We start from the raw sequence: 19,891 nt of genomic DNA, 5'->3' as shown, positions 1-19,891 counted from the left end.
AGACAGGTAAAAATATTTCCCCCCTTTCCCCTCATGCTCCAGACATCCCAGCCCTGCAGCTATTTCTCATAAGAGGCCACCCATACAAGGCAATCCACTTACACGCTGACACAGGCAGTTGCAGGCCCATGAGGCAAAGGGAATACACAGATAACGCATTACTTAGCCCACTGGGCTTTCACAGTTAACCCCTTAAGTCCTAGTGTGTGTGTTATGCAGACACTAATTAACCCAGACATTACAATGGGACAGGGGAACAGGGGAGAATACATTTACACAGGGGAATAAGCATTTTCATGTTATTTAACAAGGGTTAAGTCACAGTTCTGGGCCTCAGCCCAGTTAACCCCTTGTCTTCCTGGCGAGGTTAGAGGGGGGCCCTTGGGGGGTAACCCCGTTAATCCCGGGCCAAACCCTCACTACCGTCACAGTGAGTATTTGGTATCACTGCGGGCTTATCAGTGTCACCTTCCATTGTTTTTGCACTTTATGAAAGAGTGGTGTTGTGTTCACTTTTCACCACTAGGGGTCATCATCTGTTCACTACTCTGTGATTTTCTCTGTTTCATTATATTTCTGGCTCTCAATTACCTTCCCCACCTGTGGCGCCCGTCCTGCGTCTGCGTCCACGTGTGTTTATACATTGTACTGCGCTGTGGAATACGTTGGCACCATACAAATAAAGGATAATAATGTTTGGGGTGAGAGAGCCACTAAACGTTGTTCCTAGTAATCTCACTTGTGTGAATACAGCGTACAAGGCGACAAGCAGTGAAGGGTTAACTATTAAGTAGAGACGGGCGAATCCGCCCACATCCGCTCCCCGGATTTTCTCGCATTTTCGCGGTGTAAAACCGCCATTGGTTCCGATCCGCTGATTCAGCAATCTGTTGGCGGATTCTAGAGAACGAACTTCGGAATCTGCCGTGAATATTGCCAATAATAATATAAAAATCCCTAAAACGCCCTTTTTGAGATCGATCCGGTGAAATCCGCGGAGCGAAAGAACCGGCCGATCCGGTGAAATCCGCTGAGCGAAGGAACCGGCCGATCCGGTGAAATCCGCGGAGCGAAGGAACCGTCCGATCCGGTGAAATCCGCGGAGCGAAGGAACCGGCCGATCCGGTGAAATCCGCGGAGTGAGGAAACCGGCCGATCCGGTGAAATCCGCGGAGCGAAGGAACCGTCCGATCCGGTGAAATCCGCGGAGCGAAGGAACCGGCCGATCTGGTGAAATCCGCGGAGCGAAGGAACCGGCCAATCCGGTGAAATCCGCGGAGCGAAGGAACTGGCCGATCCGGTGAAATCCGCGGAGCGAAGGGACGGGCCGATCCACTGAAATCCGCGGAGCGAAGGAACCGGCCGATCCGGTGAAATCCGCGGAGCAAAGGAACCGGCCGATCCGCTGAAATCCGCGGAGCGAAGGAACCGGCCGATCCGGTGAAATCTGCGGAGCGAAGGAACCGGACGATCCGGTGAAATCCGCCGAGCGAAGGGACCGGCCGATCCACTGAAATCAGCGGAGCGAAGGAACCGGCCGATCCGGTGAAATCAGCGGAGCGAAGGTACCGGCCGATCCACTGAAATCCGCAGAGTGAAGGAACCGGCCGATCCGGTGAAATCCGCCAAGCGAAGGAACCGGCCAATCCACTGAAATCCGCGGAGCGAAAGAACCGACGGAACCACTGAAATCCGCGGAGCGAAGGAACCGGCCGATCCGGTGAAATCCGCGGAGCGAAGGAACCAGCCGATCCGGTGCGGTTCCAAATCCGAATATTCGCCCATCTCTACCATTAAGATTATGAAGCCTCTGCGGCTGCATCCTATGGAAAGCCAAACAGGAGATATAACCTCCCGTGGGGGACGTTCCCTCCCTGATCATTTTGTCTTTTCCACTATCCGCCCTCCCCCTCCCCCTCCCCCTGATGTTAAATAATGAAATGTCGGAGACCCCACGTCGTGATGATTCCTGGCGAAGCTTATCGAGCGAAACGCGTTGAGTTCTGGGAGCAGCAGAGACCCCATGGAGTGCCCGCAGATCCGGAAGCCCCAAAGTCCGGAAGTGGCGCAGAGAGTCAGGACGCCAACTCGGTGCCGGCTGTGGTGAGATCGCCCGTGTGTCCGTCAGCTGCTGATTGAAACCGTTATGTGTGTAAACGGATCGTGCGCAGTGAGAGTTTCCATTTGTATGTTTTTTCATAGAACTTTTTATCTTTTATTAAGTCCATACTGTCTGCACATCGTATGTTTCCAGCTTTTTTCTAAAAACAAAAACAAAACCTCGGAGAACATACTGTATATAACACCAAGGACAAGAAAATGGGATTCTCCACGCTCCCTATATCTATAGGTGTGAAAATGCAGTTATCCTATGGGGAAAATGTGAGTGCATAGCGCAAGAATGGCCAACTCCAGTCCTCAAGGGCCACCAACAGGTCAGGTTTTCAGGATATCCCTGCTTCAGCACAGGTGGCTCAATCAGTGGCTCAGTCAAAGACTGCACCACCTGTGCTGAAGCAGGGATATCCTGAAAACCTGATGTGTTGGTGGCCCTTGAGAACTGGAGGTGGCCGCCCCTGGGATAGAGTCTCTCGCTCACGTGTATCTATACCACACGGGGAAGGGATTAGAACACATCCCTCTGGCTCTCATTCCCTTTTCTCAGGGATTGATTCTCCACTCCCAACCCTGCGAAGAAAAGTTTCCATTCGGAAGAACAGGAGGAGCCGTTCTTCTTCGGGTTCAGAGCTGCGATCCTAACACGGCCATTTATTGAAGTTGTATGTCACTATTTTATAGATTGGTGCATATATGTGTGTATAAGAATACATGGTCTTTACACAGATTATTTCTAGTGTGTAAGAATTCCATTTCGGTTACATTATTGTTGTAATTAGGTTTGAATCCGGTCCATAAGGACAAAATGCCACACAGACAGTACGATATTGTCTGATTTGCAACTATTCTTTCTTTCATACATATGATATACAATATGATATTCTAATGGGGGTTAATTAGTATCTTTTGATAGATTCGGTCACATTAGGAAGTATTAGGCGTTACTGCGGGAGTGCCGCTGTGTTGAGTTGTCTGAGTGAGGGAAGCCCTGTGGGTGACATTTCAGTGACCATAGACAACTGCGGTTAGAGCTGATGCAGCCGGAAGAGGCTTTGGCATCTGGCTGAATTAATAAGGTGTTCTGAGATCTTTCCAGAAGACATGCCATATTTGGTAATAAGCTTGTATGGAGGGTGGGCAGCTCATTATCAGATATGACATCCGTTTCAAGCTGTAGGACCTTATCTGGTAATAGAATTAGTAGAAGCAAGGGCTGACGAAGGGATATTATCTGGATAAATACTGATAGTGTGTAGCTAGTGGGAAGACTTAGGCCAGGTCCCCGCTGGCTACTGCAGCGCCCGCCAGGGACAAGAGCCGTCCCACAATGGATACATTGCTCTTAATCACTTTACCGTTATATAGGAGCGCCTTTTTCACTTTTTTGTTTTTTTTTTGCATGAGGAAAATAAAGTTATTGTGTCCCCGCCGTGTGGGACAGCACCTTCATCTCTTTGCCATGTGTGAAATGAATTAAAATGCAGCATATGGAAATATAATCTCTTTATTGTTTCTCAGAGTCACAAGAGAGAAGGGGAGAAGAGAGGAAGGAGAGAGGAGGAAGGAGAAGGGGAGAGAGAGAGGGGGAGAGGGGAGGGCGAGTGAGAGGGGAGGGAGAGGGATAAAGTAGGGGGGGAGAGAAGGAGGGAGGGAAGGAGAGATAGAGAGGAGGGGAGAGAGAGAAGGACAGAGGAGAGAGAGAAGAGAAGGAGAACGATCTAGAGAGGAGAGAAGGAGAAAGCTATAGAGGAGAGAAGGAAGAAGAGGGGAGAGAGGAGGGAGTCACGAGAGAGAGAGAGAGAGAGAGAGAGAGAGAGAGAGAGAGAGAGAGAGAGAGAGAGAGAAAGAGAGAGAGAGAGAGAGAGAGAGAAGGAAGGAAGCGAGAGAGGAGAGAGTGATAGAGAGGAGAGAAGGAGAGAGTGATAGAGAGAAGGAGACAGTGATAGAGAGAAGGAGACAGTGATAGAAAGAAGGAGAGAGTGATAGAGAGAAGGAGGAAGAGGATATAAACTAGAGAATGAATAAGGAATAGATGATGATCAGTATTTGCTGAAGATCGCCAGGATATGCTCCTTGTTATGAGGTCGGTAAGTGCCCACGCCTACAAGAAAACAGAGAGACGGGTGAGGGGGGCATAAATGCTGACAGTACATAGTGACACAGCCCAGGCTGCGTTTAACCCCTTCACAGATGGAGAGGAACACATTTCAAAGAAGATACCCCGATTCTGGGCTCAGGAATGCAAATTAAGACATTAAAGAGGCAATCCAAATGGCAAAATATATATTGTCACGATAATATCATGAAATATTAAGTATTGTAATCAATCTGGTACTTCAAGAGTTAAAGTTGGTTAGAAATTATGTTAAAAATAAAAGAAATCATGTTCATGACAGGTCAGGACTCTTCCTGTGTCTGTGCTGACCTACAAAGAGGGCTCAATTGGGGGGGGGGGGTATGGATGTCTATGTGAAATATGTATAGGTTAGCAGGCTAGGGACGATCGCCCGATCCTGGGCTGTAAGCCTCAAAGAAAACTAACATTCTTGAGATACCCCCTGCGCGTCCCAGAGAGAGGTGACACACAGGTCCCTGAGATACCCCCTGTGCATCCCAGAGAGAGGTGACACACAGGTCCCTGAGATACCCCCTGTGCATCCCAGAGAGAGGTGACACACAGGGCCCTGAGATACCCCATGTGTCCCAGAGAGAGAGGTGACACACAGATCCCTGAGATACCGAGATACCCCCTGTGTGTCCCGGGGAGAGAGGTGACATGCAGGTCCCTGAGATACCCTTGAGCATCCCAGAGAGAGGGGAAATACACAGGTCCCTTATATATCCCCTGTGCGTCCAGAGAGAGGTGACACACAGGTCACCTGACATACCCCCTGCGCATACCAGAGAGAGGTGTAAGGTCCCCGAGATTCCCCCTGTGCATCATAGAGAGAGGGGCAACACACAAGTCCCTGAGATACCCCCTGTGCGTCCCAGAGAGAGGTGACACACAAGTCCCTGAGATACCCCCTGTGCGTCCCAGAGAGAGGTGACATGTAGGTCTCTGAGATACCCCCTGTGCGTCCCAGAGAGAGGTGACACACAGGTCACCTGACATACCCCCTGTGCATACCAGAGAGAGAGGTGACACACATGTCCCTGAGATACCCCCTGTGCATCCCAGAGAGAGGTGACACGCAGGTCCCTGAGAGACCCCTTGTGCGTACCAGAGAGAGGCGATACACAGGTCCCTGAGATACCCCCTGCGCATCCCAGAGAGAGGTGACACGCAGGTCCCTGGGAGACCCCCTGTGCATCCCAGAGAGAGGTGACACACAGGTCCCTGAGTGACCCCCTGTGCGTCCCAGAGAAAGGTGACACACAGGTCCCTGGGAGACCCCCTGCGCATCCCAGAGAAAGGTGACACACAGGTCCCTGGGAGACCCCCTGTGCATCCCGGAGAGAGGTGACACGCAGGTCCCTGGGAGACCCCCTGTGCGTCCCAGAGAAAGGTGACACACAGGTCCCTGGGAGACCCCCTGCGCATCCCAGAGAGATGTGACACACAGGTCCCTGGGAGACCCCCTGTGCATCCCGGAGAGAGGTGACACGCAGGTCCCTGGGAGACCCCCTGTGCGTCCCAGAAAGGGGTGACACGCAGGTCCCTGGGAGACCCCCTGTGCGTCCCAGAGAGAGGTGACACGCAGGTCCCTGGGAGACCCCCTGTGCGTCCCAGAGAGAGGTGACACGCAGGTCCCTGGGAGACCCCCTGTGCGTCCCAGAGAGAGGGAGGACACACAGGTCCCTGAGATACCCCCTGTGCGTCCCAGAGAGAGGTGACACGCAGGTCCCTGGGAGACCCCCTGTGCGTCCCAGAGAGAGGGAGGACACACAGGTCCCTGAGATACCCCCTGTGTGTCCCAGAGAGAGGGAGGACACGCAGGTCCCTGAGAGACCCCCTGTGCATCCCAGATCACCACTTAGTTAGAGGAATTTATTAAAAATGAGGATATCATGTGATGACGCCTATTCTCAATAATAACAGGTACGTATGCGGCATCGTCGCAATAAGACAGATCTAATCATACCACACGCTTCATGATTAAGATAACTGTTTCTCCTACGAATATGTACATTACGCTGTCAAATGTTAGATACAGGCGTGTATGTGGAGAGCGCAGACGCCACCGTTAAGATGGCGTCTGTTTAAGTATTCGAGAAATAAAGTTAAGAGGCCTTTTATATATTTTGTCAGACTTTAAACGTCAAAAGAGGTGGGGTTTTCAAGTCATAAAAATGCCGGCCTGCGCTGATTTACGACGGGTGCGATTATGTAGTTTCAATGGGGAAGAAATGGTACGAACGTCTCAACAAAGTGATGGGAAAATCCGAATTCAACAGAGGTGCGTTTTGGGATCAGACACGGGAATTCTCATATTCTTTAGTCTTAGCTCTATAAATGGAGCAGGTATCCACAGCGCTCCAAAGCTAATCCACAGAAAGGTACTGTTCTTAATCACAGCAATTAGAGGTTTAAGGTATTAATCATAAATGGTAGCGTAGGGTAAATACTGTGTAACGGGTATTCCCCCACCCAATCGCATATAGTATGTGTGTGCGGGGAACTTAATGTTACCAGTTGTGGTGCTTTACCTGTTAGGCTCACAGGGGCCCTAAACCTCCGCCACGGGGAGCCTGGGGCACGTATAAATAATAGGAGTAACCTCATACTCGGTGCAGCGCCTCCACCTGCGATGGCTCCCACCGGAGAGGGGAGTGGTGCGTCGCAGGACAATATATATTAATACACACACCGCATGTATAACAACCAATGCCTTTACTAGCGTGACCGTACTCATGCATGGCAATCAATAAATCAACAGGTGTCCCTCCCTAGAGGAGACACTAACTAATGCGTCTCGCAGGACGCTATCTCCACCAGCACCTCCACCGGATGATCCCACCCAGTGTCCAGTACCCCACACAGTATTATCCCACCCTCAAGTGAGATATGTATGTGTGACTGCGCAGCCACAATGTCCCGTGTGAATATGATAGGACTCGTTGGTGCACTTGTGGATTACCTGCCGGGCACTCCGGCGCCCGGACCTGCCAAGGAACTTCACAAAGGATCCTGATATCGGCAGAATGCAGGAACTACCGTCCGGGGCGATCCCTCCCGGATGGCTGCTGCAGCGACAGCGAAGGTCTCAGCCCAAACCTCTGGATGGACGCACGGCGTCCGCTGTGTCCCTAACTGACTCTGGATAGTAAGTGACAGGGTCCCTAACCTGGGGCCTGTCCCTGACACAACTCACACTACTGGGTGACTCAGGACTATCTGGGGCCTTGGGGGATGCTGGCCTAGTGCAGGGAGTCACTGACTCCTGCACCCTACCTCCTTCCCCTAGCTTCTCCTGGCGTCAACTGCCTGTCTGCCAAATCCCCGCGAATTGTATCTCTTTCAGGTCTGCAGGGCAATCCTTCAGCCCTATTGGCTCCCTGGCGTCACATGGGGCGCTGCTGAGGCTCATTGGACTTGTAGTCCCTTCCAAGAGCCTTCCCTGGTAGGCTAGCGTTCGCGCGCTTATCACTGCGCATGTGCGAGCTGTCTGTGGGCCTCCCGGCGCTTGGCTCTTACTGCGCATGCGCGAGGAACTGTCATGGCGGCGCCGTGCACCGGGAACCGCCGGGAGCGCCTCTCAACCTGACCACGGCCCTAGCAACCGGCCGCACGCATCCCCGGCAACCGGCCACGTCGGAGAAGAGCGCGCTGAGCGCGCACATGCCCCCACACCTCCCCGCGAACGGCCGCAGTGAGTACCCGGAGGGGGGGGGGGGGTCCACAACGGAAGGGGGGACCTGGCTACATCTGTAACCAACAGTGGTATCTCTCTAAAACCCCGACTCCTCCCACACGGTCCCAGCACATGCCTCCCCCCCCCCCCACCACCCCTTCTCCCTCCCCTTCCCCCATCCCTCTCTCCGCTCCCTATTCCCCCCCCATCCCCTTCAACTTTCCCCTTCCCATTCCTCTCCCCCACCTCTGAGGATGGAAAACTGAGTCCAGGCTACGTTACGAGAACCCGGACTCACAGAAAGGGTCTGTCCTCAGCCATTGTAAATAGAGGTTTTAAGCAGCTCCCATATAGGTAAACGCATTATCAATATTGCAACCTATTGCTGTGCTGTCCTCAGACATAATAAATAGAGGTGATAAGCATTCCTCATACATGTACATATGTAAACGCAATGTCAATATTGTAACCTACTGTCGCACACACAAACCCCCGGCTCCCCCCCTCCCTCCCCCCTCCCTCCCTCCTCCCCCCCTCCTCCCTCTCTCCCTCCCCCCCTCCACCCCCCTCTCCCTCCCCCCCTCCCTCCCCCCTCCCTCCTCCCTCCCTCCTCCCTCCTCCCCCCCTCCTCCCTCTCTCCCTCCCCCCTCCACCCCCCTCTCCCTCCCCCCTCCACCCCCCTCTCCCTCCCCCTCCCCTCCTCCCTCCTCTCCCCTCCTCCCCACTCCCTCCCCTCCCCCGAAACTATTGAAGGTGCCACACACTCTGACTGTTCCCTGATGGTCAAAATATTACAAGAGCACTGACAGATTCCAATGTTACTAGAAGAGGGAAGTGCTTCCCCTATGTCCGTAGGGTTCTCCACGGACTTACTTAGATATATTGCTGGTTCCACCCTGTGTGGTTTTCCCGTAAGTGGTTTAAATGTTGTTTTTAGTTTTCTAAGAGGGTGTTCGGCCCTCTTTCCGGTCCCCAACCATGTTCTGTGTCCTGGAAGGATCTCCAGGGGTCTTTAACCCCTCCACCTCTCTCACCCCCGTGAATTAGGTTATTTCTCTAGGGCCAATTGAAGGCCCATCTGTTCCTACCTTCCCTAATGTGTTCTCCCCCCTCCCCCTCCCACCCACCTCCGGGGGCACCTCCCCCACCTCCTCCCGCTCCTCCGATGGATCCCCGCCTCATCCCTAGAGACGGGCGCCACACTGGGCCCCCCTCCTCTCCCTCTGCGACCTCCTATATCTAAGCCCTTGCCGTGGGAATTCCAAGGGCATCGGAGCTCCCGGCTCCGAAAACAACCCCCACTATAAAATGTCAGACATAAAATTAATCTCACTCAATGTAAAAGGCCTCAACTCAGTAAAAAAGAGGAAACTAGCACTACAGGAACTAAAAAAAAACAAAAGGTGACATTATATTTATCCAAGAAACCCACTTTAACTCTCCCGCGCCTCCGAATACATTTAAAAGTCTATTTCCACAAGCATTTTATGCGTCTTCCCCAAGCAAGAAAAGAGGGGTAGCTATCCTAATAAGGAATAATGTCCCTTTTGCCCCCACCAAAACACACGCTGACCCAGACGGGCGATTCTTGATACTCCAGGGCACCCTTGCGGGTTCACCCTTAACACTTGTAAATGTCTATGCCCCCAACGAAAAACAAATCCCGTTTATTAAAAAACTACTGGACTCCCTGGAGCAACAGGCCCTCTCCTCCCTCATCGTAGGAGGGGACTTTAATATGGTCACCTCACACGCCTAAGATAAATCTGTAGCCCCAACAGATCCCACCTCAACGACACCATGCAATCCCCACTCCATCCAATCCCAAAAAAAGCTAAAAAATTCAGGGAAATAATGGAGGAATTCTCCCTGGTAGATATATGGAGGGCTCAGCACCAGGGTCAAAGAGACTATACTTTTTTCTCTACACCCCATCAGTCCTACTCGAGGATCAACTATTTTCTAGGTACCAGAAACATCCTCCAGGCGTCCTCCCACTCGAATATAGGCCCAATCACCTGGTCTGACCATGCCCCTGTCGAACTCGCGCTCTCTCTGCCCTTTGTTAAGACTAATCCATACAAATGTAAGCTGAATGACTCCCTGCTTAACTGCCCAGAGACAGAGATGACTATTAGACAAAAACTCTCAACCTTTTTCCAAATTAATACAGGATCCGTCTCAGCTCCAGCTATGCTGTGGGAGGCCCATAAGGCCTCGATTAGAGGCGACCTCATCTCGATATCTGCCTATAAGAAAAAACAGAAACTCAAACTCCAAAAAGATCTCACAAACAAGCTCTCACAGCTGGAACAGCAGCACAAAGCCACAGCGTCCAAAAAAACACTAAAACAACTAACCCAAACCAGAATAGCCCTTAAACAAACGCAGCTTGAGGAAGTAGAGGGAGCACTGAGGTGGACCAGACAAAAGTTCTACGACAGGAGCAATAAGGCAGACAGGCTTTTAGCCACAAAACTTAGAGGTGTATGGGTCAAATCCCAGATCTCCAAAATTCGCACTAAAAACGGGCAAGTCTCGTACTGTGCCGGCCAGCTTAAAGCTAATGCGGCTGCCTCCGCAGCTTAAAAATAGCGGCGGACGGCGGACGGTGCGCGGCAATCTTCGGCCGTTTCCGGCTGGTTTTCCCACGCCTCGGGCGCTTTCAATAATAAGCGCCATTAGCGCTTATCTATTGAAGCGGCCGCCGTGCGGGAAACTCCGTTTTAAACGGAGAAAAGCCCCGCTGTCAGCCCGCGATACACCCGGCAAGCTTTAGAATAAAGCTGGCCGGGACAGTATATAGAGAAAGAAATTGCACAGGAATTTGCGGATTATTACTCTGACCTCTATAACCTCCACCCCCCCACACAGAGATCCGATGTCTCTCCAGACAATCTCACAATACCTGGAACGATGCAACCTCCCCACCCTCTCGAGTGAAGAAATAGAAAACTTAAACAAAACAATCTCCCAAGAAGATTAGCTCCCTCAAGCCAGCCAAAACTCCCGGCCCGGACGGATTCTCCAACGCTTACTATTAAACATTCCTGCCGACTCTCTCCCCCTATCTGCTCGATATGTTCAATTCCTTTCTACAAGGAGAACCGATCCCCCCCACCATCACTGCAGCAAACCTGGCTATTATCCACAAGGAGGGTAGAGACCCGCTCCTCTGCGGCAATTACAGGCCAATATCCCTACTAAACTCAGATCTCAAAATCTACAGCAAGATCTTGGCAAACAGGCTCAACCCAATTCTCCCCCGACTCATTCATGCAGATCAAGTAGGCTTTGTGTCAGGTAGACAGGCCTCTGACAACACCCGCAAAATTGTGGATATCATCGACCACGTGCATCTCACAGGTACCAAAGCAATGATTCTGAGCCTCGACGCAGAAAAAGCGTTCGACAGAATCAAATGGTCCTTCCTAGACCAAATATTGCTGAAGTTTGTTTTTTCCGGTCCCTACCTGGAAGGGGTTAATCAAAACCCCACAGCATATGTAAAAATCTCAGGTGGTTTTTCGGACCCAATTACAATTAGGAACGGGACCAGACAGGGTTGCCCACTTTCCCCATTACTATTTGCCCTAACAATCGAACCCCTAGCGGCCAAAATACAGTGGTGGCCGCCTTTAGCCTCGTGCGGCCGTTTCAGCGCAACTTTTAAAACCGCGGGCAGATGCAGTGTTTGATGCGGCATGTTCCGGTATTTAAAGCCGCGGCCGCGTGCATTGTATTAGCGCTGGCTCGGCATGAATGCGGCATGAACACGGTGAAGTGTGTGGCATTCTAAAAAAATACCCAAACAAAATCGGAGATGTTGGAGAATAAAAGGGGCCGTGACAGTAAGAGAAGACAAAAGGATCAAGGGGATCAGAGTCTCCGAAAAGAATACAAATTTTCCCTATTTGCTGATGATGTGATCCTGACCCTCGCTGACCCCCATATCTCCCTCCCTAATCTACAAAGGCTATTACACCAGTTTGGTACTGTCTCTGACTATAAAGTAAACATAGATAAGTCAGAAGCACTCAATATATCCCTCCCAAGTACGACATGGAAACTCCCACAATCTAATTACAAATATAAGTGGAGTACCACCCATATCAAATACCTCGGAGTGAAAATCTCGAACTCCCACAGGTCCCTCTACCAATACAACTATCCCCCTTTGTTTGACCAGATTAAGAAAGACCTAGAGTCATGGAAAAAGCTCCAAATTTCATGGTTTGGAAGAATAGTCTCGATCAAAATGAATGTCCTTCCGAGACTACTTTACTTCTTCCAAACCCTCCCCGTACTCGTCCCACTAACAGCCTTGAAAAACATTCAGGCCCTTATGTTCCAATTCATCTGGAATGATAGAAGACCGAGGGTCCCTAGATCGGTTATGCTTTCATCAAAAACGAGAGGGGGTCCCCGACGTGGTCAGGTACTATCTCGCGTCTCAGTTGAAGCAGGCTGTAGTTTGGAATTACGACCCGGCCTCCACCTCCTGGCTTGAGATAGAATAACACTATGCAGCTCCATCCACCCTTCAGGTCCTACTGTGGTCCTCGGGAGGAAGAGAAGGAGGACCGCAGAGGTTTGATCTAGGAGCAATGAGGTGCACATGGGACGTCTGGCTCAAAAGCAAAGGGAAGTATGGCCTGCTAACCACCCCGTCTCAACTCACCCCTATCTTTGGAAACCCAAACTTCCCGCCCGGGTGTTCTAAAAGACAATTTGACCAATTCCAGGGTCTTGGTATAAGGTTGGTTGCCGATTTGCTGAAGAAAGAAGAGATTCTATCCTTCCAAGAACTCCGTGACAAATATCAATCCACAGACCTCCATTTGTTCAAGTACCTGCAAATCAGGCACTTCCTTTTATCACTCTCTCAAACTTCCAAGTTCCCCCCATCAACTAAGTTTGAAATCCTATGCAGTAAAGGTAGCTACCAAAGAGGTCTGAGATCTGAGATCTATAGGGGGATAAAGTCGGCACTAGACCCCCCGACCCACCATTATATGTAAAAATAGTCAGAGGACATCAATATTCCAATAGAGACTGACGACTGGGAGGACATCTGGGAGCTGGCTGCAAAAACCTCAATTTGCACAGTAACAAAAGAGAATATCTACAAAATCCTATTCCAATGGTACCTGACCCCGGATAGACTGAGCCAGATCTTCACCGGCACGCCGGACCTGTGCTGGAGGGGATGTGGTCAAAAGGGCAACATGGCCCATATTTGGTGGTCATGTCCAGAGATCCAAAGGTTCTGGGCTATGATCCAGACGCTACTCCATGAGACCACGGGGATCCTCTTCCCTCTGGACCCCTTGACCTTGGTGTTGAGCAAACCCTTCGATGACCTGCCCCCGCCGCTAAGTAGATTGGTTTCATCCATCCTGACTGCGGCCAGATGCTCGGTTGCGGCGGCCTGGAAGCAGACTAAAGCCCCCGCGAGAAGCACAGTAATTAGAAGGATAGACGAAGTAATGTCTATGGCAAAACTCACAGCCATGCTCCACAACAAAATGCCCCAGTTTTGGAATACTTGGAAGCCCTGGAAAGGGCCACAGGGCCTGGGCCTCCACCAGACCTGAAGGGAATAGCTCATGGTGGAGGCATGGGAGATCAAAAAACCCTGAGGCCCCTCAACACCCCCTATTCCCCATCCATCCCCCCCCCCTTGTTTGTCTACCCTCCCTCTCCCCTCATGCCCCCCCCCCGCACTTATCCCTAAATAGAAAAGCCTATTGGCCAACACCAGGTTGAACCCACTGATGTCATGATGTCATGTGCCGATGACACTGTTGTACCATGTTTGTAAGTGTTGATGCCAATAAAAAAAGTTTGGAAAAAAAAATGTGGATAAGGGTGGAGCAATAGTGGTTCAGAATATCACAGACTATCGCGATGAAGCCCTTAGACAATTATCTGATCATCAATCTTACTTTAAATTGAAGAAAGACCCCACTATAGCATTTCCGTTACAGTTACAATCTATTTTAGGCTTGGGAGTAGTACTCCAGGTCTTAGATGAGAAGGAGAGAGCTTTTCTGCCTGTCACTGATCCCGTCGTTCCTATCTTTCACCATCTCTCAAAGATCCATAAAACTCTGATCAGGCCTCCTAGTATCCCAGCATTAGTAGTCTGGTGTAGTACACAGCGGTAATCTAGAGGGTGGAGCTGCAGGTGAAGGAGAACGAAGGAGGACCCGTGGAAAGGCTGGGCAGTCTTTCAGAACGTTACCATCCTCCTAGCTCCTCCCTGGGTTGGTGTGGTGCCGGGTGCTATTGCAGCAGTGACGCCACGACGTAACGACGCGGTGACGCAAGTCCCACGTGATGCGGAAGTCTCCTGGACTGTGAAGAACTAGCCTCAACCCACAGGAACTGACGGACGCGCCTGAGCAGAGAGGAACGACCGTGCAGTCAACCCTGATTACCCAACTGCTGGAGTGTTCTTATTCAGTGCCTATATTGCACTGATTTTTTGTAAGTGCGTTTTTTATCTTTCTAAGTAAATATTAATACTACACTATGAGGTGTGCGCTGTGTTCTTGTTTTTTTTTTTACTTTAGACGTTACATTGACGATCTTATCATGATTTGGGCGAGGTGGCACACAGCTATTGGGAGAGTTCGTGGAGTCCCTCAATCATAATGATTTAAGTTTAAAATGTACTTTTTCTCATCATGTGCATCATATTGCATATCTGGACTTATTACTTTTTATTGACACAGATGGCTCGGTACAGAGTGACATTTTCCGCAAGGAAAACTCTAGAAGCGCCTTTCTGAAGGCTGGTAGCTGTCATCCTACATCACTTATTAAAGGAATTCCAAAGGGCCAGTGTCTTAGATTGAGACGGATTTGTTCCTCTACTGAGTCTTTTGTTGAACAATCACGGAACCTCGCTGATATTGTATAATTATATCATTGACCCAAATATCTGGTTATGTTGTGATATATATATATTATGGTTTGTACATGGAGGTCTACACGGGTTGTTTACAGTGCGTGGTGAGGCTTACCCCTGGCCCTGTCTTCGTGGTACTTTATGCCACCCTGCTGCAGCCACCGACATATCTTGGCAGAATCAATTGATTCTCTCACTATATGATTCTTCAGTAGAGGTGATGCACAAGACACCTGGGTATCTTGGCAGAATCCCTTGGGAGTATCCGCAGTCTCCCCAATTAATTTGGTTACTACCATGGATACCATGAGCCAGGACTTCCCCGTGGGACTCTCTCCCTAATCACTATCTATAGAGGTGGTGCACAAGTTACATGTCAGTAAGAGAGAGGGTTACAGCAAAGTTCTGCAGTCCTGAAAGCCTGTCCTGGTCTCAGCAGCGCTTCCAAATGTAACACAGTTTCTCTCGGAGATCCAATCTGTTGCTACCGTGTGGTGCTGAGACATACCTGTTGGCTCCAAGAGATCTGAGCTGTCTGCGTTGTAGTGGAGACCAGGACAGGCTTAGATTATTCTCCAGAGATCTTCTCATGGTGCGTAGTTCCTCCAGCAGTAGTGGTCTCCAAGGAGTACAGAGATCATCCCCCACTATTGCACTCTTTCTCCCCCTGCCCAAGGGCTGATACTCAGATAGGGATATATTTTGAACAGGATCTTTATTGTATATCATACCCTGCAGATCTTCTCACAGTGATGCCAGGTATCAGAGGCTCCATACCTCTGGATGGTGCCTTGCCCCTGGTAGTATAGGGCAACACTGTGGTTGAGTCTGATGTTTCCTCAGTTCAAAGACTGAGGGTGAGCACGCTCATCCTGCTGTAGGAGAGACTGACAGCTCTCTGCTTTCTCTCTCTTCCAGAGCCGGAACAGGACTCCTCTCTCTTCCAGAGCAGAAGCAGGACTAACACTAAATTTGGTAGTCCCCTAATTAGGATAGAAGGGGCAGGCTCATGGTCTATACCTATTCCTGATAGGCTTACACAGGCCATGAATCACCACCTTACTTCTGTCCATCATAGGGGAACATGGGTGGGGCACAAACCCATAGAATTAACCTGTTATTGCCTGCAGTTATCAGGACGGGGAAAGAAAGACAGAATATACATACCATGTTACATATATAACAAGGATTTCATGCTATGTCTGTGCCATCTTTTGTCCGTGAGGTGAATATGCATGTAAGATATTTCTATTGTGAAAGAGAGAGGTGTCTGATGCAGGGAAGAGACCACGTGGTGAGTGAGGGAGAGAGAAAGAGACAGAGAGAGAGAATGTGTTCCATGGGATATCCATAAAGACACTTTTAATATTAAAAGATTCTGACATTCCAGAGATTCACATCAAACAAACCAATACTAATACCAGGCCTGCTTTTCTCAGCACAATCTGGGAATCGTGAGCGACAGACAGAGAAAGAGACAGACAGAGAGAGACAGACAAAGATACAGAGAGAGAGACAGGCAGAGAAAGAGACAGACATAGAAAGAAATAGACACAGACAGCGTGAAAGAGACAGAGAGAGAAAGAGACAGACATAGACAGACAGACAAAGATTTATTTATTTACTAGCTGAGAGACCCGGCGTTGCCCGGGATGTAATTTTCGGGGGGCGGACGACAGGGTTGGGCTTCCCCCCCCCCCCTGACAGCTAGGTGGGTGACTGAGTTGACTGAGTGTGTGGGTGACTGTGTGGGTGGGTGGGTGACACTTGACTGAGTGGGTGGGTAGGTTGGTGACTGAGTGGGTGGGTGACTTTGGGTCGGTGACTGGGTGGGTGACTTTGGGTCGGTTTGACTTTGGATGGGTTTGACTTTGGGTCGGTGGGTGGGTGACTTTGGGTCGGTGACTGGGTCGGTGTATTTGGGTCGGTTTGACTTTGGGTGTGTTTGACTTGACTTGACTTTGGGTCAGTGGGTGGGTGACTTTGGGTCAGTTTGACTTTGGGTCGGTGGGTGGGTGACTTTGGGTCGGTGGGTGGGTGACTTTGGGTCTGTTTGACTTTGGGTCGGTGGGTGACTTTGGGTCAGTGGTTGGGTGGGTGACTTGGGTCGGTGGGTGGGTGGGTGACTTTGGGTCGGTGGGTGGGTGGGTGACTTTGGGTCGGTGTGTGGGTGACTTTGGGTCGGTGGGTGGGTGACTTTGGGTCGGTGGGTGGGTGGGTGACTTTGGGTCGGTGGGTGGGTCGGTGACTGGGTGACTTTTTCAGGGTCGGTGACTGGGTGGGTCAGTGACTGGGTTCGGTGACTGGGTGGGTCAGTGAGTGGGTAGTTGGGGTCGGTGAGTGGGTGGGTGGGGTCAGTGACTGGGTGGTTTTGGGTGAGAGTGTGGGAGACTGAATGGGTGGGTGAGAGGGAGACTGAATGGGTGGGTGAGTGGGAGACTGAATGGGTGGGTGAGTGGGAGACTGAATGGGTGGGTGAGTGGGAGACTGAATGGGTGGATGAGTGGGAGACTGAATGGGTGGGTGAGTGGGAGACTGAATGGGTGGGTGAGTGGGAAACTGAATGGGTGGGTGAGTGGGAAACTGAATGGGAGACTGAGTGGGAGACTGCGTGGGAGACTGACTGAGTGGGAGACTGGGTGGGAGACTGAGTGGGTGGGAGACTGACTGGGTGGGAGACTGACTGGGTGGGAGACTGACTGGGTGGGAGACTGACTGGGTGGGTGAGTGGGAGACTGACTGGGTGGGTGAGTGGGAGACTGACTGGGTGGGTGAGTGGGAGACTGACTGGGTGGGTGAGTGGGAGACTGACTGGGTGGGTGAGTGGGAGACTGACTGGGTGGGTGAGTGGGAGACTGACTGGGTGGGTGAGTGGGAGACTGACTGGGTGACTGACTGAGTGGGTGACTGACTGGGTGGGTGAGTGGGTGACTGACTGGGTGGGTGAGTGGGTGACTGACTGGGTGGGTGAGTGGGTGACTGACTGGGTGGGTGACTGACTGGGTGGGTGACTGACTGGGTGGGTGAGTGAGTGGGTGACTGGGTGGGTGAGTGAGTGGGTGACTGGGTGGGTGAGTGACTGACTGGGTGGGTGGGTGACTGACTGGGTGGGTGAGTGGGTGACTGGGTGGGTGAGTGGGTGACTGACTGACTGAATGGGTGGGTGACTGACTGACTGAGTGGGTGACTGACTGGGTGGGTGAGTGGGTGACTGACTGAATGGGTGGGTGACTGACTGACTGAATGGGTGGGTGACTGACTGACTGACTGACTGAATGGGTGGGTGACTGGGTGACTGACTGACTGAATGGGTGGGTGACTGGGTGACTGAATGGGTGGGTGACTGGGTGATTGGGTGACTGACTGAATGGGTGAGTTACTGACTGAATGGGTGGGTGACTGAATGGGTGGGTGACTGACTGAATGGGTGGGTGATTGAATGGGTGGGTGACTGACTGAATGGCTGACTGAGTGACTGGGTGGGTGACTGAGTGGGTGGGAGACTGAGTGGGTGGGTGACTGACTGAGTGGGTGGGTGACTGAGTGAGTGGGTGGGTGTGTGGGTGGGTGTGTGGGTGACTGGGTGTGTGGGTGTGTGGGTGGGTGACTGAGTGAGTGGGTGGGTGACTGAGTGAGTGGGTGGGTGACTAAGTGAGTGGGTGGGTGACTGAGTGAGTGGGTGGGTGACTAAGTGAGTGGGTGGGTGACTAAGTGAGTGGGTGGGTGACTGAGAGGGTGACTGAGTGAGTGGGTGGGTGACTGGGTGGGTGACTGGGTGAATGTGACTGGGTGGGTGTGTGGGTGACTGGGTGGGTGTGTGGGTGAGTGTGTGGGTGGGTGACTGGGTGACTTACCTTGACCCCGTGGCGTCTGGCTGGGGCAGGAGGTGAGTTCGGGAAGCTGGCGGGGAGGGGAAGGGGCAAGAGTGGCAGGAGACCCGCGCCGCGCTTCCCCTCCGTCTGGGAGCCGGTGCACGTGAGGAGGAGTGCAGGATGCCCGGGCCGCGCCGCGAGGGGGGAGGAGTCTGGAGTTTGCTGCTGAGCAGGAGGGCCGCGCTTCCTCCGGGAGCGGCGCACGGTGAGGGTGATGGTGCGGCTGGGGATGTTGCGGAGCGTGGAGATTTGGGTGAGGTGGGGAGGGGGGAGAGAGTAAGGGGCACCGGGAGAGGAGGGGCACCAGGACAGGAGGGGCACCGGGAGAGGAGGGGGGGGGGGGTGTGGAAGGTGAGCTGCGGTCGAACTGACGGGGGAGAGTGAGGCTGTGTGTGTGCGGTGTGTGTGTGTGTGTGTGTGTGTGTGTGTGTGTGTGTGTGTGTGTGTGTGTGTGTGTGTGTGTGTGTGTGTGTGTGTGTGTGTGTCTCGTCACTCCGCCTCAGGCCAATGAGAGGTGCGGGGGCGGGCAGGCCAAGGGACCAATGAGATTTCCCCTAGGGACACAGGAAGCTGCAGACAGGCATACAGTGCTTTCACTAATATATAATAAGATAAAATGTTTTCCTAGGAAGTAATACTGTACATTGAGAGTTACCTCTCGTTTTCAAGTATGTTATTATGACAGATACATGGTTACAAATACAGTGAGCAGGGTTACAGACCCAGAGAGAGGCAGACAGACAGACACAGAGATAGACACACAAACAGAGAGACAGACAGACACAGAGAGAGACAGAGACAGACACAGAGATAGACACACAAACAGAGAGACAGACAGACACAGAGAGAGACAAACAGACACAGAGACAGACATAGAGATAGACACACAGAGAGACAGACACACAGACAGACACAGAGATAGACTCACAGACAGAGAGAGAGAGGCAGAGAGAAACAGACAGAGAGAGACAGGCACGCAGAGACAGACTGACACAATCTTGCACTGACCTTCCTCTAGGGGAGATGTTCCACTGAAAAACTGCCAGTATGTCTTCCCGTTGGTGCTTCCAAAGAGATTATTTATGGCAGTGACATATTTACCAAAAGACATTTGTTCTGTGTGGAAACTGAGACACAACAGGATTATTATTAACTTCTGGGGAGTCGGCATATTCCATCCTCACGCGTCC

General features: G+C 51.5%; 1 protein-coding gene across 1 annotated transcript in view; it reads right to left on the bottom strand.

Annotated features, from left to right (window-relative positions):
• Positions 1–3,606: 3,606 nt before the first annotated feature.
• Positions 3,607–19,891, bottom strand: part of LOC142473404 (cobalamin binding intrinsic factor-like) — an 80,827-nt gene continuing 64,542 nt past the window's right edge. The window contains exons 8-9 of the mRNA XM_075580651.1: positions 19,710–19,828; positions 3,607–4,219 (exon numbers count right to left, since the gene is read on the bottom strand). Coding sequence (XP_075436766.1) covers positions 4,158–4,219; positions 19,710–19,828 — 181 coding nt within the window. The 3' untranslated portion in view covers positions 3,607–4,157. The remainder of the gene's footprint in view (positions 4,220–19,709; positions 19,829–19,891) is intronic.

The sequence above is a fragment of the Ascaphus truei genome (assembly GCF_040206685.1).
Source record: "Ascaphus truei isolate aAscTru1 chromosome 8 unlocalized genomic scaffold, aAscTru1.hap1 SUPER_8_unloc_2, whole genome shotgun sequence".
NCBI lineage: Eukaryota > Metazoa > Chordata > Amphibia > Anura > Ascaphidae > Ascaphus > Ascaphus truei.
This window is presented reverse-complemented; position numbering and strand designations above follow the sequence as displayed.